This window comes from Myotis yumanensis, unplaced genomic scaffold, assembly GCF_028538775.1.
Source record: "Myotis yumanensis isolate MYYU_CA2020_CCGP unplaced genomic scaffold, mMyoYum1.0.hap1 SCAF_1, whole genome shotgun sequence".
Lineage (NCBI taxonomy): Eukaryota > Metazoa > Chordata > Mammalia > Chiroptera > Vespertilionidae > Myotis > Myotis yumanensis.
The window spans coordinates 91146602-91170350 of NW_027223752.1; the positions used below are offsets into that span (position 1 = coordinate 91146602).

At 42.3% G+C, this 23749-nt stretch overlaps 1 protein-coding gene and 1 pseudogene across 2 annotated transcripts in view; one reads left to right on the forward strand and one right to left on the reverse strand.

Moving 5' to 3' along the window:
- Positions 1-23749, forward strand: part of NUBPL (NUBP iron-sulfur cluster assembly factor, mitochondrial) — a 240215-nt gene that overhangs the window by 174027 nt on the left and 42439 nt on the right. For both annotated transcript variants that reach the window (XM_070427639.1, XM_070427647.1), the window contains one exon: positions 9107-9200. In XM_070427639.1, coding sequence (XP_070283740.1) covers positions 9107-9200 — 94 coding nt within the window. The remainder of the gene's footprint in view (positions 1-9106; positions 9201-23749) is intronic.
- On the reverse strand, positions 17621-18199 carry LOC139022222 (transmembrane protein 70, mitochondrial-like; annotated as a pseudogene).

Genomic DNA, 23749 nt, shown 5'->3' on the forward strand with positions numbered 1-23749 from the left:
AGACTCCCACCACCACCGCTGTACTGGCAGCCAGCAGCCTGGCTTGTGGCTGAGCAGAGCTCCCCTGTGGGAGTGCACTGACCACCAGGGGGCAGCTCCTGCATTGAGCGTCTGCCCCCTGGTGGTCAGTGTGTGTCATAGTGACCAGTCATTCCAGTCATTCTGCTGTTAGGGTCAGTTTGTATATTACCCCTTTATTATATAGGATAGAGGCCTGGTGCATGGCTGGGATCAGCTGGTTTGCCCTGAAGGGTGTCCCAGATCAGGGTGGGGGTCCCGCTGGGGTGCCTGGCCAGCCTCGGTGAGGGGCTGATGGGTGTTTGCAGGCTGGTCACACCCCCTTCAGGGTGGGGGTCCCCACTGGGGTGCCTGGCCAGCCTGAGTGAGGGGCTGATGACTGTTAGCAGCTGGTCACACCCCCTTCAGGGTGGGAGTCCCCACTGGGGTGCCTGGCCAGCCTGGGGGAGGGGCTGATGGCTGTTTGCAGCTGGTCACACACCCTTCAGGGTGGGGATCCCCACTGGGGTGCCTGACCAACCTGGGTAAGGGGCTGATGGCTGTTTGCAGGCTGGTCAAGTCCCCCCACCCCCAGTGGGGACCCTCACCCCATGGAGGTTTGGCCAGCCTGGGTGAGGGGCTGATGGCTGTTTGCAGGCTGGTCAAGTCCCCCCACCCCCAGTGGGGACCCTCACCCCATGGAGGTTTGGCCAGCCTGGGTGAGGGGCTAATGGCTGTTTTCAGGCTGGTCACACCCCCTTCAGAATGGGGGTCCCCACTGGGGTGCCTGGCCAGTCTGGGTGAGGGGCTGAGGGCCGTTTTCAGGCTGGCCAACCCCCTAGGTGACAGAAGCTCCCAGCCTTTCCTTTTTTTCTTTTTCTTTTTTTTATTCTGGGATTTATTTACCTTCTATAATTGAAACTTTGTTGCTTTGAGTGGAGCTCAGAGCCGCCCACAGCATGGGCTTCCCTCCTGCTTGCTCCAGCTCCGTGGCCACAGCCGGCTGAAAGCAGGTATCTGGGGTTTATTTACCTTCTATAATTGAAACTTTGTTGCTTTGAGTGGAGCTCAGAGCTGCCCGCGGCAGGTGGGAAGCTTGGCTTCCTCCATCTTTGGGGCAACCAAGCCTCCTGCTTGCTCCAGCTCTGTGGCTGCCGGCCACCATCTTGGTTGGGTTAATTTGCATATAGTTGCTTTGATTGGCTGATGGGCATGGCTTAAGGTGTAGCGAAGGTACGGTCAATTTGCATGTTGTCTTTTATTAGTGTAGAAGGTTTTACAGTTTCAGCTGTACTGTGGATTTACATGGGCTTGTCTTGGAATTGGATAATCTTTTAACTATTATTTCAGAAATAGGTATAGAGTTACCAGAGATTGGCCTATGCATCAGCTTTTGGATAAGAAGTCCTTTGTGAATTGATGCTGTCTCCAAATTGTCAGAGCCCATATGCTCTGCTAGAACAACTAAGGAAATGGGAGATAATGATAAACTGAAAGATAAAGAATAAAGTTTCTTTTCTTTTCTCTCTCAAACATGATTGCTATCACTTGGTTGGTAGTGCCTTTGAAGGGATTTATTCAAGTAGTCTACCCCCCCTTCTAAGCCCCCTACTCCTTTTTCTATAGAAAGGAAGATATTTAAAAATGGATTAGAGAACTTTATCATCTGAAAAGAAAAAAGAAAGTATTGGGGAAGAACATTTACATCATTGTTGTAATTTGATAGATGTGTTCTCATTTTGTAATTGGCTCAGCTCTTATCAAAACAATCTCAAAGATAAGTTTAACATATTTTGCTGCATTACTTTTATCCACAACTCAGTAGGCCATCAACTCAAGTATAAATCTTTGTTATTTATATTTTCATTGTGGTATTCATATTTAAATAATTTCAACTTTGTAGCAATTTTCTTTCTGCAATGAAAGTAAAATGTTGCGTGATTTTATGAATAGTTCACTGGGCAGAGAAAAACTATGGTTCAGACTTAAATAAAAACACTTCATGTTCTATTTTAGATTTATATTGTATATAAAAGGTGCTTCACATGGCAAAATTTTCAGTAGTATAATACAATTGTAAGGGACAACTTAACTCATGGAATCACTCAGTGAATGTTGATTGAACACTGGTTAGGCATTATGAAGGGGATGGAATGTGGAGAGGGAGTCCAGAGATGCATAAAGAATGGTCCCTTCTGTCAGGGAGTTTATACTGAAGTTGGGGAGATAGTTATGTCCAAAAATAATTACTCTAGAATTCTTGGAACTTGAAGACCCATTCAAACCCGGGAAGTTAGTTGAATCAAAAGTCTGAGGAGCTTGGTACTTGGCCTGATAAATTTGTCCATGGGTCCGAGATAAGGTTAGCTGCATTTTCTATGCCAGTAGTGGCATGGTTTCATGTCTGGGATTCCAAGCAAAGCACAAGTACTGTCTGTTTGCTAGTAGTATAGGACTGTGCCTAACTGGGATTGGAGAACCAGGTAGTCAGGGGCAGATGGCAGAAATTAGGTGTAGGATAGACTTAGCAACAGATACATGGTCAGAGTCAGGCACAGGACACTACTTTGAGATCTACTAATTATTAGTCAAGTAGGCTAATAATAGGTTTTGAGTCAAAACCGACTATTCAGTCAGTAATTAGGAGAAGACAGGAAGGAAAGACGAAATGTCTGGCCCAGCCCATCTTCCTTTAAGAATTTGCTCTATCACCTGTGGAATATTCCAACCACAGTCTGAATGGGCTGCCTGGATATAGCCAACTTTCAAACAATTTAATCTAGATTTTGTCCCATTTCTCCTGCTCCATATTTCTCTTGTGTTCTTTAGTTGCACCTTTTTCTTTCTCTTAGAAGTTTAATTCTTCCTGACTACTACTTTGGCTCTAGCAGGCAGTACTATGCCTCTTTTTCTTGGCAGTGATTTTCTTCCCTGATTCCCCAGGCCCAAGGTCCACCTGATGTTCTTTTCACCTGGCTCACATTGACCTTGCTAGCTGACCTAACATGGCGGGGACACTCTACCTTTGCTTTGGAGAAGCATATATTAACTCTATGGAATTTAAACATGACCCGTTTAATGCAGATGATGGAAACTGCTCCCCTGGAAGCTGACTGTGGGAAACTGATTGGGACAGCCAAGAAGCCAAATAAGGAAGGCATCTGCGGACCCTTTCTTTTCAACACTTGCAACTCAGCCTATTTGACCTTGTGCTCCCAGCATCCTCTGGGTGAGGATTGATTGCTGCTGCTTTGGTCAGCTTCTTAAATAGAAGTATTCATAGAATAAAAGAGTCCATCTTCTTTTCTCATTCATAGCACCACACTCTTTATAACTGATGTCCAGAAAAAGATAAATGACCATATCTGCTCATATATCAGATATACTTTTATTTCCCAGTCATTTGGAGAAGACATATTAGCCTAAAATTATCCTGGTCAGTGCTAGTTTGGAATATATTTCTCTTCATAAGGTTAACAAAAAATAAACAAAAATAATTTAACAGAGATTTAGTAATTAGTTCTGGTTGCACAACCTTCACATGTTGGATATATTAATAAACAAAGTGAAAGAGCAATATAATATGCCCTTGTGGATATTAGGTTCCAGTGCTATCATTCTTTTGGGGTTTTGTTTTGTTTTTTACTTGTAAACTGGACTAGATCCTGAATTCTTCTAGTTTCCTCCAATATCTGCCTATGATTCTCAAAACATGTTCCCAATTCTTCTCCTATCCTTTGACTAGAAATCATTGAGAACTAGATTGCCTTTTTCCAAAGCCATGCAAGCTAAAGATGGACAACTTGAAATAAAATTCAGAAAAATCACCACATCAGCATATGCTTAAATAATCTTAGTAATCGATGCTATAAAAGCCACATAGAGAGTACCTGATGACATCATCAGAGACATCAAACTACAAATGCTTTTAGCCTTTAACCTAGAAATCTTGACTGACAGCCTTACAAACTCAGAAGCTGGGTTATAATTTGCTCTGATCATTAACCTTTGGTTTTATTTTATTTTCATAGACATAGCTCTCATTAAGTACCTGATGTTATGGAATTTGACCTGTGCAGTCAGCCTTGTAGCCAGCTCTATTGCTCAGGCTCTAAGTCTTCAACAGATCACCTTAGAGCCCCGGGTACATGGGTTCTTAGACAGTGGGATTGCTTTAGATTACTAGCTGGAAAAACAAGGAGGAGTCTGTGCATGGCCAATACAACATGCTATGGTATGACACCATTAACAAAACGGCAATCACAACTGGCAGTAGGAGTTCCTATTAGCTAAACAAGGTAGGATAAGTGCCATTACCAGCTTCTCCTGCTGTACATGGATAAACAATACTGAACAGGTAGAAGTCAATATCCTTGAGATACACAACCAAACCAAATGGTTACACTCGTTTGGGAAAACCTACTCCAGCTCCCAGGATATCTGGAATACAATAAAAAGGGCTCTTCAGATTCTCACTGGGTTCCTCCACCTCACAGCAGTTTTCAACCTGTGGGTCGCGACCCCTTTGACGGTCGAACGACCCTTTCACAGGGGTCACCTAAGACCATCCTGCATATCAGATACTTACATTACAATTCATAACAGTAGCAACATTACAGTTATGAAGTAGCAACGAAAATAATTTTATGGTTGGGTCACAACATGAGGAACTGTATTTAAAGGGCCAGAAGGTTGAGAACCACTGTCTTAGGATCTCTTGCCGCTATCCTTTTACTGCTCATCATTGGGCTCTGCCTCCCGAACTGTCTAGTTTGTCTCTGAAAGAGTTGAGGCAAACTATAGATGATAATAACTCAGGGATTAATGGGTGGGGCTACAGCCAGGAGGTATTAGACCTACTTGACGCTAGCTAGGGGAAGGTTTCACTTCTCTAACAGGCCCCTGACAACAACAACTCTTTTATGAGAGAAGACAGATCTTCAACTCTCAATATCCTTCAAGAATGTGAGTGAAAACAGAAAAAGGGGAAAATTTGTTATCCCACAATAGGCCTATGTGACCTGGCTAAAACCCCTGCCTTTCCTTAACTCTGTTCATCTCTGAGAGACAAGATGGCCTATAATTAGTAGCTTTCTCCCAAGAATGAGCCAGTTAAAAATGGCTGAGACCAGATGGCCACCAAATTGAACTCCATGCAACTTCAAACCTCATTATATCTGCAGGACATCTCTGAACTACCTCTGTACCTGTAGATTGAGCTGCTGAGTTTGGCGCCTGAGAGGGAGCTGAGAAAGTTCTACCAGGAATGGAGTTACTGTGGGGCTAATGAAACTTAAACTCTGGGTTCCACATTGGCCTGGGCTTCTCGCAGATGCTGGGAGTTGGCAGAATGTCTCAGGGAGGGAGAGGAAGCAGGTGTAGTCAGGAAGGATTTCTTAGTAAGCATTTCAGGTCATGTGATCTCAGAGAAAGGAACTTAAATCTCTAAGTCTCCAACATTTTATGGTGATTTCTTTTCACATTGTAAATAAATATTTAATTTTGCATTCCTAATTTTGTATTCTTATTCTTCGAGAGGACCACCCAAATTCTATGTGCTTTAGGCCACACAAAATCTGGATCTGCCACTGGGATTTAATAAATGAGCTACCTGGGTGTTTTGCTAGTATGTGTTTTCCTACATTTAGTAACACACATTTTATATGAGTGAGCAAACACGAAGAAGAATCTGGAGATTCCCAAATAATTCTGAAATCAATGCTTTGATGACTCTTTTCTGAGAGAACTGGAGCTTCCTGGCAGGTGATATATTTCCATGTTAGTATTAATAAATGCTTTGAAACTGGAACTCGGATACTGATGTCAGTTCAGTTCAAGAAGGCAAGCCTTTGTGGAATGCCTACTGTGTGCGAGGGGTTTAGGGCCAGGCTCTTTTTTTGATAGTTTAAATTTATTTTAAGAGTGATTTGAAATTAATTGCCTTACTGTCTTAACAGTGAAGTGTTTTTAGTTCCTTGGAGTCTTAATAACAGTTCTCTTTTAAGAAATCGGAGCCAATGTGATAAATATGATTAAATACCAAGGAACAACAATGATAAATTGTTGGAACCAGTCATTTGATGTTCTCTGAAACAGGCTTGTCAGTCTGCCTGTCTTAGGAGTTTCAGTGCAGAGGAAATAAAATGAAAACTATCCTTTTTCTTCGTTTATAGATGGTTTCATAGATTGTCGTCATGGATAACTTTGAGGCAACTATTTTCCCACCAAGAAACCCTATATTGAAAATGAACTATTTTATGTTCATCATCTTGTCATTCTCTTAAATGTATCATTAAATAAGTATCAAGTACTTGCGTTTGAGAAATGTCATTGATTTCCTAAAAGACAAGTCAATATTAATGTCAGATACTGTAAAGTTTCACAGACAAACAAAGTCAGAGGAGGAGAGAGATTGATGTGTGTGTGGGGGGTGGGTGGAGGGTCTGTTTTAGAAAGGCAGTACTGACTTCCTAGCTAGACCTTGAGTGTGCCGAGCATACCCCCTTCTTAGGGCCTCTGCACTTGCTGTGGCTTCTGCCTAGAACGCTGTCCTTCAGAAAACTGCATCAGCTATTTTCTCACTTCACTCAGGGCTCTGACCACCCTGTCTATGGAAGCACCTTCTGCCATTCCATTTCCTCCCTGCTCTTCAAGGATTCATCTCCATCTGACATTAGGAACTGAGGAAATTCAAAGAAATTCTTTGATAAATCCTTTGCCATCTGAAGTCTTACTACTTGCCTTTTGAAATTCAGGAATTGAAAAGATTTCTAAATAATTCTTGCTATTTGATCTGGATATTTGAATCAGGAACCAAATAATTTTGTATAGTAAAGGATATTTGTTGTTTTCTTCATAGTACTTTTTACTCTCTGATTTGTCTGTTTGTCTGTCTCCCTCACTAAAATGTTAGTTTCATGGTGGGTGGACTTTGTTTTGTTCACTGCTCTATCCCCATCACCTGGAACAGTGCTTGACACCTAATCAAGTCTCAATAAATATGATTTGAATAAATGTGTTACTACATGAATGAGTCCATTTGAACCAATATCATCTGTACTCTAATTTTAGAAAATATATGATTGTATGTAAAAGGCTTATTTCACATTATTAAATTTTAAGAAGCAAGATGTGGGGTTATATGCATAGTATGATTTCCATTTAAAAAATCTTGAAACTTTGCATGTGTTCATTTATTCATTCATTTCTTTTTTAAAATTCAGAGAAGGAGGGAGAGATAGAAACATCAATGATGAGAGGAAATCATTAATTGGCTGCCTCCTGCACGCCCCCTACTGGGGATTGAGCCCAAAACCCAGGCATGTGCTCTTGACTGGAATTGAACCTGGCACCCTTCAGTCCATCGGCCAATGCTCTATCCACTGAGCCAAACCGGCCAGGGCTATTCATTCATTTCTTGAAAGAAAAGTTATTAAGTATCTCCAGTGTGTCCATTCTGTGCTGGGCATTCTAATTCAGCTACAGTTTCATGAGAAGACAGATCATGAAACAACATGAAATGAACTATACCCTTTCCCTCATCACTACTCTCTAGCTATGTTGATCTTCATCCAGTTGCTCACATTTATTAATCTTTTAACATTGCATAGGTTATTCTCCCCCTCCCCCTATTGATTTTTAGAGAGAGTGGATGGGAGGGAGGGAGAGAGAGAAATATTGATGTGAGAGACACATCGATTGATTGCCACCCACATGCCCTCTGACCAGAGCCAGGGATCGAACTTACAACCCAGGTGCGTGCCCTTGACTTGGAATCAAACCTGCAACCCTTCGGTTATTTTGTTATATGCTTAATATGTGTCTCTATATATTATAAATTCTGTGAGGTTAGGGACCATAATACCATTTAATTATCAATACCTAGCTTAATGCCTAATATATAGTAGGTATTCAATAAACATTTGTTGAATGAATGAATGAATGAATGAATGAATGAGAGAGAGAAGTACACACTAGGAATACCATATCTAATCTAATGGAAGTTAGGGGAAGTAAATTTCAAGGTGAGATCTGAAGAATGAGGAGGAATTAGCAAGTGAAGAAACCAAGCAGCGTGTTCTGGAGCTTAAGCTCTGAATTTATCCTAAAAGCAATAGAAGAGTTTTAAACCAAGAAGTAACACTGTCAGACTTACGTTTTAGATGGACCATTTCTCATTGTTGTTAGGAACAGACTGGAGCAGAGAGATTGGTTCAGAGGCTTTAGTGGTAGATGGTTGCGGCCTCCGCTGGGTTCTTGGCAGTAGGGAAGAGAGAAGTGGGTGACTGGGATAGTGAGGGAAAGGAAGGAGTTAAGTATGATTCCAAACTTCTGTGTTAGGCAACTGAGAGGGTCCTAGGGCTCATCTTTCACTGGAACTCAGAGGGAGAAACCATCTTAGGAGAAAAGAGCCTGAGACCTGTCTATATTGAAGCTGAGCATTAAGGACTTGGTTATATAGCTGACTTTTTTAGATAAAGGTACTTAGTAAAATACCTGGAAATAAATAATTAAAATATTATAGTATTGGAAATTTAGTTATATATCTAAAATTTTCTTATTAACTTTTGGTTTTCATTATTTTTGTTTTATAAAGGAAAAATAATAAACTTTAAAAAATTCTATTAGGATCTGCCATAGAAAATGCTAACATTTTTGTCCAAAAGACAAAAAAGTAAGGCTTTCTTAATAAAATATGGATTATTCCCAATGAAAATAAATGATTGGTCCTGAATAGAAGCCCATTGTCAAATGGTTCACCATTAGTGTATGTGTGTGGTGAAAGAGGAGGGCTTCGTTTGGAAATTTAACCTTATCATTCAGAGGTCTGCTAGAGTCAGCGACTGTCCTCCCCTCCCTCCCTCCCTCCCTCCCTCCCTCCCTCCCTCCCTCCCTCCCTCCCTCCCTCCCTCCCTTCCTTCCTTCCTTCCTTCCTTCCTTCCTTCCTTCCTTCCTTCCTTCCTTCCTTGTTCATATATCAATCCTCAGCATGGTCCCTGGCTTTTAGTAATGGCTCAAGTGGAAGCTATTATTTAGATTTATTACTAATACATTTATTTTTACTGCAGTTGTTATACAATGATGTTATTTGTGTCTAATTGATTTTTAGGTAGATTGGGGTCACCTGGACTATTTAGTTGTTGACATGCCACCAGGAACTGGAGATGTGCAGTTATCAGTCTCACAGAATATTCCCATTTCAGGTAAATCTCAAAGTTTAAAGTGGTTTGTGCTATCTTTGATGCTTTGCTGTTGCCTTATTGAAAAACAAACTTCATGACAAACATTTTTATATCTTAAAAAACATAATCATTTATAAATTTTCCTTTACAGATAAAATTCATAAATAGAATTTTTCAAACTATTACTAGAACAGTTACATTTTCAAAAACATGAGACACTTGAAGAGGTGGTGATGTAAATCTGTGCTCTGGAAAAGCAGGAGCACTTGTGTTATTTAGGTAAAACATGGCTGTTTGGGGTTCACAGCTCTCTAGCACTTACAGCATAGTGCCCAATACATGGTGGGCACTAAGTAAATATTTATTGAATACCTACTCCTGAATAAGAGTAAATTTTAGGAAAATTTGGATTTTTGGTGAATGTAATTAAGGGAAAATTTTATATTCTGCTAATTATTTACTAAAATCAAGAGAGCAAAAAACATATTCACTTACTTCAAATACACAATACTTCATTATAGTAGGGGTTATGTATGATGGAGTTTCAGTATTTGTTGTTAAGTTTTATGTTAAACTAGAGGCCCGGTGCACAAAATTCTGCATGGGTGTGGTCCCAAGGCCTGGCCGGTGATCAAAGCGCGAGCATCTGGTGTGGAAGGGCAGGTCCCAGCTGACCTCTGGGCCCTGGGAAGCACCTGGGACCCCGGGTCCCTGCATGCCCCCTGCCTGAGTCTCAGCACCTGAATCCCCACGGGGAGATGCGGTGAGCATGGCCAGACGGGGTGGGCCGGGGCTCAGTGTGGGCCTTTGGGCTGCCCAGCGGTGCCGCATGGAAGCTGGGTGGGCAGGCAGCGCGCTCTCTCTCCCAGCCAGCCTCGCAGACCGGCTCCTGCGTGGACCCACGGCGAGCCAGACTGGCCCCTGCGTTCCAAGTGGTTGTGGCCCAGCTCACCCGGAAGCCCATTGGAGCCAGCAGCGCCTCCACTGCCGCCCGCTGCCAGCACCGCGTCACCGAGGCCCGTCATGTCTCTGGTGGTCAGTGTACATCATAGCGAGTGATCAAACTCCTGGTGGAACTCCCAGTCGAGGGGACAGTTTGCATATTAGGCTTTTATTATATAGGATCTGTTTCTAAGTGAATCTTTCCTAGATTCCACTGAAGAAATATTTGTTAATCTCACTTATATATAAGGACTTTGGGGAAAATAAGGGATATTTAAGTATCTTTGCAAGTTAGTTACTTATCTACACTAATAAAAGAGAAACATGGTAATTAGCGTATGACCGCTACCCTTCCCATTGGCTAATCAGCATATCCTTATGCAAATTAACTGTCAGCCAAGATGGCGGCCGGCAGCCAGGCAGCTGGAAGCAAACATGAGGCTTGCTTGCTGCAGTGACTGCAGACTCCAACGTTCCCCGCCTGACTTGCCGGCCTCTGAGTTGCAACTCTAAGCAACTATGTACTATGTTGCAAATATGAAGCTAAACAAAACCCCAGAAATCAGCTTTCAGCCTGCCGGGACCTCAGAGCTGAAGTTATACATTGTTTCGATTATAGAACGGCAAACAAACCAGATACGAAGGCTCAGAGCTAGAGCCAGAGCTAAAGCTGGCCCAGAATAAAATAAAAAAAGAGAAAAGAAAAGAGCGGTTGGGAACTTCAGTCAAAAACCACCAGCCTGAAAGCAGCCCTCAGCCCCTCACCCAGACTGGCCAGGCACCCCAGTGGGGACCCCCACCCTGAAGGGTGTGTGACCAGCTGCAAACAGCCATCATCCCCTCATCCAGGCTGGCCAGGCACCCCAGTGGGGACCCCCACCCTGATCCAGGACACCCTTCAGGGCAAACCAGCTGGCCCCCAGGCCTCTATCCTATATAGTAAAAGGGTAATATGCCTCCCAGCACCGGGATCAGCGTGACAGGGGGCATCGCCCAAACCCCCTGATCAGCCCTGCTCTGTGTGTGACAGGGGGCGGGGCCACAACCTCCCTACCCGCCCTGCTCTGTTCATGACAGGGGAAGATGCCCCAACCCCCTGATGGGCCCTGCTCTGTGTGTGATAGGGTGCAGCACCCCAACCCCCCCCCCCCCATGGGCCCTGCTCTGTGTGTGATGGGGTAGAGCCATACCTCCCCATTGGCCCTGCCCTGAGTGTGACAGTGGCAGTGCCCCAACCCCCTGATCGGCCCTGCTCTGTGGGTGATAGAGGGTGGCGCCCCAACCCCCTGATCCGCCCTGCTCTGTGTGTGACAGGGGGCGATGCCCTAACTCCCCTATCGGCCTTACTATGTGCATGACGGGGGGAGCTCCTCAACCCCCTGATGGGCCCTGCTCTGTGCATGACAGGGGGGAGCTCCCCAGCCCCCTGATGGGCCCTGCTCTGCGTGACAGGGGGCAGCAACCCAACCCCCTGATTGTCCCTGCTCTGTGCGTGACAGGGGGTTGTGCCGCAACCTCCCCATCGACCCTGCCTTGAGTGTGACAGGGGGCGGTGCCCCAACCCCCCAATCGGCCCCACCCTGAGCGTGACTGAGGGTGGCATCGCAACCTCCCAATCCGCCCTGCTCTGTGCATGACAGGGGGTGGCGCCCCAACTCCCCAATCAGCCCTGCTCTGAGCCCGACCAGGGGCTGCACCTAGGGATTGGGCCTGCCCTCTGCCACCCAGGAGCAGGCCTAAGCCAGCAGGTCGTTATTTCCTGAGGGGTCCCAGACTGCAAGAGGGCACAGGCCGGGCTGAGGGACCCCCCCCCCCCCCCAGTGCACAAATTTTTGTGCACCGGGCCTCTAGTTGGTAATAATAACCAAGAGATATCACTAACATTTAATCATCAGAAGGTTTAGAATCTGTGTTTTTGATAAAATATACACATTGTTTGAAAATATCAATATAGCATATTAATATGAATATTTTTTATGTTTAAATATATTTGTAATCTAATGGAGTCTGAGACTTTTCCTTTAGTGAGGCAAGCTATAAAGTATAAGATAGGAGTAAAGTGAAGTAACATAGGAAAATAATCCTTCCTCTTTATACTCAGCATACTAAATAGCCTGCTTTTTCTTTTTTAAAGAATTTTCAAGACATCTTTCTCAATCTTAAGAATACTCACTAAATGTTTATTGAATGAAATGTGTTTCTGACATGTTGAAGTGCTTATTGCAGGTGTCCAAAATTCTTACATTATTCATGTGAATAATACATTGATAAAATTGGACTAAATTATCATTTATTTCCTGCATTGTGACTTGGTACCTTGCAAAAGTTTAATTTGCTTCACACAGATAAACTGAAGTCCCTGAGCAATTTACCTTTGTTCATTCAGATAAAAACTCCTCCGTTTGAACAGGATGAATGATTATATCACCCTGTTTTAATTTGTACTTATACTCTAAAACCAACAATGTGTAGATTGGGGTTAAGATTGTCTCTCCTTTGAGGATTTCTTTCTTATATCCTAAAACTTTCTGATCAAAATAAATTTGTCTATGAATATTGCTAAACCTGTGCACCTCTATATGCTGAGTTTCCAATCAACGGTCTGTAGTGGTGTTTATTATATTCAGGGTTTTGGGGGGTTTTGACTCTTAAGAGATTCCTTTGCGCCTCTTTAACTCATACATTCTAGGGAAGGTCTTGAGGTGGTCTGGAAGCAATCTCCTTTGACATTTAGGAGTAGAGCCCCAAATGATTCTTGGAAAGACTAATATTATCTTTGGGCTGATATACTGGTCTTGGCCATCTGGCTAGTTTCTAGGCACACTGGTTCTCAGTATAGAATTGCAGCTGTTAGTACACTCATACTAAGTTTTTATGTCAATATTAAAATTAATGTCAACGGAAAGACTAGATTTTCTAAAGTGATCTATGTGTTAATTTTATAATTAGAAAAAAATAGTAAAAAATAAAAGTATCTTACCAAAATGGATGTGAGCTGGAATTGGTGTGTGTGTGAGGGGGGGGGGGGGGGTGGTGGTGGATGTGATTGTGTGTATATGTTTATTAAAGGCTTAGTTGGTGAGGTTTGGTTTTATTCAGACCAATGTCATTTCACAGCTAACATATCTAAGAACATACCAAAATTGAGCCAATTCCCACGACTTAGAGGGAAGGGTACCAACCAAATAATTTCTGGCCTGATTTGAATCATGGCTTTTATTAGTTTATATAATCTGGAACAGCCTGTCAGCATCATGTTGCCTTTCTAGGCCAAAGTGAATTATCTACTCTCTAATTATGAACCTAATTTTCCTTTCCTCTTATCATTGACTTCAGAATTCTTCTTGGTACTCTTATATTCTACCTTTTTTTATGTCCCATATATCATAAACCACATAAGTTTTTTAGACTAACATTTGAGTCCCCCTTGGTTTGACTTTCCTATCCTTCCCACTACACTTTCACATAACCTGGGATTCCTCCTCCAAAATCTTATGTACTCACTGCCCCCTCTCTCTTCCTTTTACTTTCCAAAGTCTTTGTCTTTTTTAAAAAATCTTTATTGTTGAGAGTTTTACAGATGTCTCCCTTTCTTTCCCTCATTGCCCTCCTCCACCCAGTTTCCACCTGACCCCAGGTCTGCACCACCCTATTGTCTGTGTCCAAAGGTAATGTATATCCTATATAATAAAGGCCTAATATGCAAATAGACCAAATGGCGGAATGACAGGTGGAACGACCAGTCGTTATGACACACACTGACCACCAGGGGGTAAACGCTCAAAGCAGGAGCTGCCCCCAGCCCACAGGCCCCAGGCCAGCCAAGGCAGGTGCCAGTGGGGGTCCATGATCGCCCTACCAGTTGCCCCACAGATCTGCCCTAATGGCCGGCCAGGCCTAGGGTCCCTACCCATGCGCGAAATTCGTGCATCGGGCATCTAGTGTGCATATAAGATCTTTGGTTAATCTCTTTCCGCACTCCCCTCACTCTTGCCCCCTGAGATTCATCAATCTGTTCCATGTCTCCATACCTCTGCTTCTATTTTATTCATCAGTTTATTTTGTTCATTAGGTTTATGATTTGTTTATTTTGATTTTTAGATTCAATTGTTGATAGATGTGTATTGCCATTTTATTGTTCATATTTTTCTTCTCCTTCTCCTTCTCCTTCTTTCTTCTTTTTTCTTTCTCCTTTGTTCTTTCTTCTTTCTCCTTTCCTGTTTCTTCTTTCTTCTCCCTCCCTTCAACATTTCATGTAATACTGGTTTGGTGGTAATGAACTCCTTTAGCTATTTCTTGTCTGTGGAGCTCTTTATCTGACTTTCAATTCTAAATGATAGCTTTCCTGGGTAGAGTAATCTTGGTTATAAGTCTTTGCTATTCATCACTTTGAATATTTCTTGCCACTCCCTTCTGGCCTTCAAAGTTTCTGCTAAGAAATCAGCTGGCAGTTGTATGGGCATTCCCTTGTAGGTAACTAACTGCTTTTCTTTTGCTGCTTTTAAAATTCTCTCTTTGTCTTTTTTTTTTTTTTTAAATATATGTTTTTATTGATTTCAGAGAGAAAGGGAGAGGGAGAAAAAGATAGAAACATCAATGAGGAGAAAGAATCATTGATCGGCTGCCTCCTACATGCCCCCTACGGGGGATCAAGCCCACAACCCAGGCATGTACTTTGATTGGGAATTGAACTGTGACCTTCTGGTTCATAGGTCGACTCTCAACCACTGAGCCACGCCAGCCAGGCTCTCTCTTTGTCTTTAACCTTTGGTATTTTAATCATGATGTGGGCCTCTTTGGGTTCCTCTTGTTTGGGATTCTCTGCACTTCCTGGATTTGTAAGTCTATTTCTTTCACCAGGTAGTGGAAGTTTTCTGTCATTATTTCTTCAAATAGGTTTTCAATATCTTGCTCTCTCTCCTATCCTTCTGGTACCCCCATAATACAAATGTTGGTACGCTTGAAGTTGCCTCAGAGGCTCCTTACACTATCTTTATTTTATATTTGCTCTTCTAATTGGATGTTTTTTGATTCCTCATATTCAAAATTGTTGTTTTGATTCTCAGAATCCTCTACTATTGAATCCCTATAAATGATTTTTTTCTTTTTAAATATATTTTTTTATTATTGATAGTATTACAGATATCTCTCATTCTCCGCCCCCCCCTTAACCCCTCTCCTCCAAACCCCTACCCACCCATGCCCAGGTCTTCATTACCCTCTTGCCCGTGTCAATGGGCTATGCATATAAGTATATAACTTCTTTGGTCCCTGTAAATTATTCTTTATTTCAGTTAGTATATGCTTAATTTCTGACTGGTCCTTTTTCATATCTTTGACATTCTTACTAAGATCCTTGAAAGTCTCACTGAGTCCCTTAAAGCTCTCATTAAGATCCTTCAGTAACCTCATAATCATTGTTTTGAACTCTGTAGACAATAGTTTGCTTGCTTCCATTTCTTTCATTTGTGACCTGTTCCTTTGTCTTCAAATTTTGGCTGCTTCCCTGTGTTTGTTTCTATGTATTAAGTAGAGCTGCATTGTCTCCTGGAATTGGTAGAGTGGCTTTGTGTAGTAGACATCCTGTAGGGCCCAGTGGCTCAGCCTCCCCAGTTACCTGATAGGCACACTAGGTGCACCCCTGTGTGGGCTGTGTGCACAGTCATGTAGCTGAGCCTTGATTGTTGTTGGCATCACTGGGAGGAATTGACCTCCAGGCCAATTGGCTGAGAGGACCAATTTTGTCTACAATGAAAGAGCTGCTGTGCAGGAGATACCTCTATAGAGCAGGACTTGCTTCAGTGGGGCTTTGGTTCTCACTAAGTCTGCTCCTTGAGTGTATTGCTTGTGGATGGAGAGTTGTAATCTAATGTGATCTGAAGCTGTCCAACCAGGTGCACTGGCTCTGGGTCTCCAGGGAAGTGCAAAGTCAGCCACTGCTTGGGGCCACCTGAAAAGAGCTATAGAGGGATTCGCATATGGCTGCTACTTGTATTGGGCTAGGAAATGCCCAGGCCAGGCCCAGCTGTGAATCAAGGCAGGCTGGTGCCAGTGCTGGGTCTTAGACCTTTTATTGATAGGTTTCGGACACGGTGAATCCAGCTATTGCTTGTTTGAGAGATTTTAGGAAAATGTGAAGCCTGAACCAGGACAGGCCATTCATATGCAAAAGCTGCTGCAAAATGGATGGGGTGGGGTCAAAGGGACTCACTAGATTGGAGTAAACAGTATGGGCCATGTTGATAGAAAGTCGGATATCGCTGCCTGTCAACTCTGCGATGGGGAGAGGTCCCAGTACAGGAACAATGACCCCTGCTAGCAACCCTGTCTGGGAGAAAGCCACCCCTTAGTTCCTGCCCTGATCCCAGACAGTCAGTTCCTCCCCTTATGTCCCTGGATTTCCCCAAAGCTGCCACCTGGTGCTGGAGCTCAGAGCAAGTGGACTGTGTAAGTTTGTGTGTGGGCCCTTTAAGAGGAACACCTGAGTCTCTAGCAGCCTCTGTGCCACTCAGCCACAATCCCCACTACTTTTTACAGCTCTAAGTTACAGGGACTTCTCTTCCCAGCTCTGGAACCCTGGGCTGGGGGGCTGGTGTGGGGCTGAGACCCCCTGCTTCTCACGGGAAGCTTTGAAGATATCCCTCCCTATTAAAAAAAAAAATGCCATATGTGGGTATTGGACCAGCCCATTTGGCACCTCTGCCTCTCCAACCTGTCTCAAAGTGCTCTCTTCTTTACTTCTCTGTTTGTAGGACTTCCATTCAGCCAGATTTCAGGTTGTTCTGAATGATGGTTGCTCTGTATTTTAGTCGGAATTTTGATGTGGTTGTGGGAGGCAGCGAGTACAGGCGTTTACCTACACTGCCAGCTTAGTTCCTCTCCAAAGTCTTTGTCTTTACAGACATTTCACTCTCATTAGAATGTCTTTCTTCCCCAGTCAATGGGCACCCAAATCCCGCATACCTTTTATTTCAAATGTCTACTCCTTGCCATCTTTCCCAACCTCCTCATTAGGAATCATTTCTTCCTCCTTGAAATTCACATAGAATTTTATTTGGACCATCTCATGTTCTCCACTCAAAACCTGCATAACTGTTATCTTCTGTACCAGACTGTTACTCCCTAGCGGGCCAAATCTCTGTTTCAATCATTTTTTGTATTTCTCACAGTGCCAAACTCAGTGTCTTCCTGTAACCACTCAGGAAATGTTTAATCAATGAGGGTTTAATCTGTGTGTGCTATCTTCCCAACTAGGCTGTAAGCTGTTGAATGCAAAAATTTTTCCCTATTTACCATAGTATTTCTTAGAGTACTTTGGGGTATGGGTTATGGAGTTGATACTGGTTGAATAAATGACAAAGCTAATTGACTAGTTATCACAGTTCATCTGTTCATCCCGAGTTATTTTATTTTATTGTTTTTTACAAAAGTAAATGCAATTTTATTATTATACACAGGAAAATAAATCACACTTAAGCACAAACATAAAAACAACAGACTCATTTCTCATCTTCAAGCTGTTTCTTTTCACTGGGTTCTTCCATATCAAAAGTGAATGGTTTGTCATAACCCATTAGATGGTCATAGTCTTTGGGGTTTGGAAAGAGACCTGGATTAACTAATAGTGATTTTGTGTTAGCATAAAATGTGGTAAACAGATGTGTGCTGTTTGGAATCTTCACATCATTCTGGTGAAACACAGTACTGGTTTCTGAAAGCAAAACATTCTAAGTAATGGCTTTGTAAGTGTCTGTCGTGGCCTCATGGTACAACCGAATGACATAGCCTTTTGTAACTCAGTGAAGCAGGACTGGAGTGATCACTGTAAAGCTTCCTATGATGCCATAAAATAAGATTTGCAAAGGCAGACTTCCAAATACAACATTATTTTAGGCAAAAATGTATGGTAGAAATGTAAGGCTGATCGCACTTGTAGAATAAGAGAAACATTTCACACCAAATACTGTTCGGGCCAAATTCCCAGTATAAATCAGTCTTCCGTCTTCTGATTTTTCAACTTGTTTGTGTAAGCATCGAACACAATAATATTGTGTTCCCCCCATAATATTTCTTACCATCCTTCTAACTCATTCCTGGGATCTCTCCAACTCCGACTGCTTTTATTCAGGAGGTTTTTTTTTAATGTATAGGTTAAATAAAGCATTTATTAAAAACATATATTTTATGTCACTCTCCCTTTGAGAGAAAAATACATTTCAGTTTAGATTTATTTATGCTGTTCTTTTTCCTCTACTATGTACAGTATCTTTGTGGTCAGTTGATATCTTTTAGTATTAACTTTGTTTTGGTTTCTGAGATATTTATGCATGTGGGCACCTGATATGTGGTGTCAGGCAGGCTCTTATTAAATTACTAGTGAGAATCACTAGCATTATTCCATTGTAATAGTAAGAAATTATCTTATTTACTTGAAAGGTTGTTTAGCCAGATACTACCTATCTCTCTGACTTTTTATCCTTACCTGTGGAACACCTGGCTATCCCACTGACTTGTAAGGATCAAATGAGAGAATGAATTTAACTACATGTAAATGAATGCTATTTTTTTTTATAAATATATTTCTTTATTGATTTCAGAGAGGAAGGGAGAAGGAGAGAGATAGAAACATCAATGATGAGAGAGAATCATTGATTGGCTGCTTCCTGAACATCCCCTACTGGGGATCAAGCCTGCAACCCAGGTATGTACCCTTGACCGGAATCGAACCTGGGACCCTTCAGTCCACAGGCTGACGCTCTATCCACTGAGCGAAGCCAGCTAGGGCTGAATGCTATTTTTAAGAAACCACTTGAACACTTTAAAAGAGTTTTTTTTGTGGGGGTGGTGTGATGAAATGCTATGAATTCTATCGACTGTCCATTTCTCCAAGCCATGGTGAAAATGAAAATAAATGTTTTATACTTGGAAAGAGACATCCTTTTGGAAAATTCATGGAGACAGACCTGTATAAGCAAAAAAGAGCCTCTTTTGAATGCTAATTAGCAACTTTTTGTATGTGTTCCATAGGATGGATGACAGGCTCATTATTAGAAGAAACTTCAAAGGAAAAAAATTATCATCTTATTTGTGTTAAAAGTGTTGTGTAGTAACAACAGTAATAAATGTGTTGACAGCAATATTAGAGTCTAATGATTTAAATTTGAGCTTGCATGGACTACTGAATCACTACATGCTACAAATACCTAGTCGTCGTAGTAGCTGCTGGAGGGAAAGGAGACAGGATAAGGATGGGAAATAACCAAGTGTAGTCTTTGCATTTGCTCTTGTCTTGTTGAACTTGTCAAGGGGAAAAGAGAGCTGTCAGTGCTGGTTTTGTTTTTATTATTTTTTCTTACTACTTTTAATTTTTTTGGTGATAGTTTGCTGGGTTTTTGCTTGTTGTTTGTTTGTTTGTTTAGCTTGTAAATTAGTTGTTGCCATATACTGAATTGGGTAGATTCCAGGGTTAACTTCTGTTGTTTTTTTTAAATACTTAAGTACTCTTCCAAAGTAGAAGAGGAGTAATATTTATCTGAGGAACATTATAAGTTCCTTGAAATTTCTGAAAATATATACACTGTGCTAGTATTTGAATTTTAATAGCTGTTACTTAAATATTTTTTCTTTCTTTGCTTCAACTGAGTTCCTCTATATGTAACTATCTGAAGACTATCTTAATTTGTTTTTAACTATTGGAATTAAGTGAAGAGTTTATGCTTTATATGGGACACATGAAGCATATTTGCTTTTTCAAAAGACTGGAGAATTTTAGTAAGCTATTTATATTAAGTGCTATATTCATCAGTGTCCTGGCAGGTACCGATGACACACCTTAAAAAGAATAAACAGAACAGAGTTTAATGAAGGGACTTGTTACAGAGGTGTGGGCAGCATTAAGGAAATCAACAAGAGATGGTAAAGTACCCAGGGACTAATGATATTAGGAAGTTGTTACTGTCCCTCCACCTGAGGGGGGAGGGAGTGAATTGTGTCAGTGCAGCCTGGCAGCTGCTGGAGCCATAGAAGAGGCTACCTGGTGGGATCTGTGGCCACATAGGCACATGGCTAAGGCCAAAACTCCTGCAAGGCATGGAGAAGCAGTGTGTGAGGCAGGTGATACTTGGAAAAAGACATCCAAGGGAGTGAATTGTGTCAGTGCAGCCTTTTCCTCCTCCCTATCTATATATATAAAAGGCTAATATACTAAGTGTCCATCCGACTGGTCGCTGTGATGCACACTGACCACCAGGGGGCAGACGCTCAGCGCAGGAGCTGCCGTGACGCACACTGGCCATTTACAGAGAAAGGGCACCGCAGACTTGGCACCCGCAAAGCAACACTTGGCTTCCCCCAAGTGGGACACAGGCCCCGCCACCACCCCGGAGCGACACCCCACCAAATCGCAGCCAATGCTGCCAAGACCCCATGGTGCAAAATGCGGCCCCCAGCCCAGCCCAGAAATGGTGGCTGTGGGCACTGGGTAATGATGTCACGTAGCAACACTAAGCTTCCTCTCCCTAGGGACAGGCCTTCTATATCTATATATATAAAAGCCTAAGTGACCATTTGACCATCCAATCAGTGGTTATGACATGCACTCACCACCAAGGGGCAGATGCTCAATGCAGGAGCTGCTGAATGGCAGCAACTTTGCAGAGTGCCCTCTCTCACTCTGGGACCCCTCAGGGGATGTCGGACTGCCAGTTTTGGCCCGATCCCCACAGGCCAGGCAGATGGATCCCACCTGCCGGAGGGACCCTGCTCACTCCGCAGACACCCTTCAAGCCCCGACGCCACCCCAGGTGCGGCCAGCTGGGGAGGGAACTCGGGAGGTTATTTCCAGGGTGTATCCAGCTCATCTTGCCCAGTCCCACCCCACCGGTCACCTTCTAATTAATTTCCTTTCAGTGTGCACGAACCCATGCACTGGGCCTCTAGTTTAGCAATAAACGGCACTGCGGACCTAGTGCCCACAAGGCAACACTCAGCTTCCCCCAAGTGGGACATAGGCCCTGCCTCCATCCCAGAGTAACACCCCACCAAATTGCAGCCAACATTGCCAAGACCCCATGGTGCAAAATGCAGCCCACAGCCCAGCCCAGCCCGGAAATGGTGGCTGTGGGCGCCAGGTAATAACGTCATGTAGCAACACCCGGCTTCCTCTTCCTAGCGACTAGCCTTCTTGGAGTTTCTTCAGCCCAGGAACACGACTTGCTGTATTGCCAGGTGGAAACATTTTACATTTTAACCAAATGTCTGTGAAGCATTTTCCCATGTCTTATTTCATTTGATCCTCACAGAATTCCTGGAGTAGGTAAATAGGAGACTTGATGGAATCCTATTTTCTTTTCTTTAGCCAGAAAACAGAGATTTAGAAAGCTTAGAAACTTGACCCAACTGAAAAGAAGTAAGAAATGGTGGACCTTGAAAATGACTTCAGGTTTTCTCACTGCACAGAATATAGTCAAAAACTGCTGCAGTTAAATATTTTACCCTTTGTTCTCCCTGCGTGATCTACAATAATAATCTGCTTCATGTTGATATTTACTGCTGTGTTGCTGACAATTACCTGAAAGAGAAGTTGGGGTGCTTCACTGGGCTGGAAAAAGTTTAGCTAAATCAGAAAGCAGGTCTAATTAAGCAAGTTTATTCTTTATATACAAGGCTAAGTTGACTCGCGCATGCACAATACATAAAAAGCTCTCTCTGCCCTGGCTTGTTTGGCTCCGTGGATAGAGTGTTGGCCTGTGGACTGAAGGATCCCAGGTTCAATTCCAGTCAGGGGCACATGCCTGGGTTGTGGGCTCGATCCCCACTGGGGGGTGTGCGGGAGGCAGCCAATCAATGATTCTCTCTCATCATTGATGTTTCTATCTCTCTCCCTCTCCATTTCTCTCTGAAATCAATAAAAATATATTTTAAAAAGAAAGCTCTCTCTGGTGCCATTTGCACATGTGTGTTTCATGAATTTGGTTGATACTTCTATTATAGAGAAAGGGCAAGTGGCAATATTAAAATATTTCTTCTAATTAATTTTCTTTCAATTTGCATGAACCCATGCACTGGTTCACTAGTAGTCTCATATTCTGCTGATACCTCCTAGTGGTGGATCCCTTTAGGAAGCCAGAGGGTAAGGAAACTCAGATGATAGAGTCCACAGAGGTCAGCTCCCAGGCACTGATCAGGACAGAGAGCGCTGAGAAGGAAGCCGAGCTTGGGAAGGAAAGGACATGCAGTGTAGTTATTATCTGGAAAATACCCAGAATATCTTCTCTTCTTCATGTTCATCATTATAATTGTGAATTAGTGGTTTGCAAGAGATGAAACACAAAGCAAATATTTCTTCCCTCTAAGTTTGCAAGCTAATAAAGATACCAGTAGTATAGTCAAATTGATGAAAACCCATACTATCACAAGGCAGAATTGTACTGTCATCAAATTTATGAACACAATATTTATATTGTACCTAAGTAGTGATATAAGTATATTTAGTGTCATGGGCAGTAGTGGATAAGGACATTATTTTGATAGGATAGAGTTATGAAAACAAGTTCCCCTTCACTTTATTAAGTAAAGATAGATGCAGGAATGAAACTTCTGGAAAGTATCCTTATAGTAGAAGGGCACAGACTGAGCAGTTGAGAGGGTGCCAGCGTAGTCCCTTATCTGTTCCCCCTCTCTCCCAGGGAAGGGCAGAAGTAGCACAGAAAACAGCCAGATAGTCCTCCTGAGGGTCCTGTTTTGATTTCTTTCTCCTAGAGAGGGAGAAACTATTGTGTCTAGCAGAGCCCTCAGCTACATAATATGCGAAATATCCATGGGCTCATGAGAAGCTGCACTAGCAGACTGGTTTTTGTTATGAAAATGAAATGATGCCCCTTCTTCCAGTCTAAAACCCTTCCTATCTGGACCCTATAGATGGAAGGAAAGCCAGAGGCCTTTTTGCCTCTCGTTCATTTAAGTCTGATGGAGTAGGAATTTTAAATTAAGCCACCTTAATATTTCAGTCATTGATTAAAGTAAAAGGTGCTTATTGTTTGTCAAGGCTATTGGGCCTATAGCTGCAGTAACTGAATAAGAATTCACCCCTCTACCAGCAGTTTGCTTGGCCTAATCAATTATCTCTTTTATGGTAATACTCTTCGACTGCCAATTTGGACTGTTTTTATAATGAAAACTGAGTGGGGTTTGGAGGATCAGAAACTTATTGCTATTTTTTAGATAAGAGAATGATCACAAGCCATCACTTGAAATAGTTTTCTTGATTACCTGGTATTTACTCTTTCAAAGCCAAAGAAACATAGTAGTTTCACTTAGGTAAATTAAATAATATTTTTATCTTTTCCAAAGAACTGTTTTTTTCCTTTCTTATTTTCAAATTTAAAAGAGTAATTCTTTAAAGATATCCAATAGTAATATTTTGGAAAACCATTAAAAACTCAAAGAAAAAAATACTTGGCTACTTTGGATTTTAGTTCTATGTGTCTCCTATAATTTTGCAATTTATAATGACCTCAAACTGAAAGCTAGAAACATGCTTGTACCTACATTAAAGGTAGACTTAGGTCACCTTTTTTCCTAGGAGTTAAAGATTTTAAATCTTCATTTATGCTTTCAGTTTGCAGAAT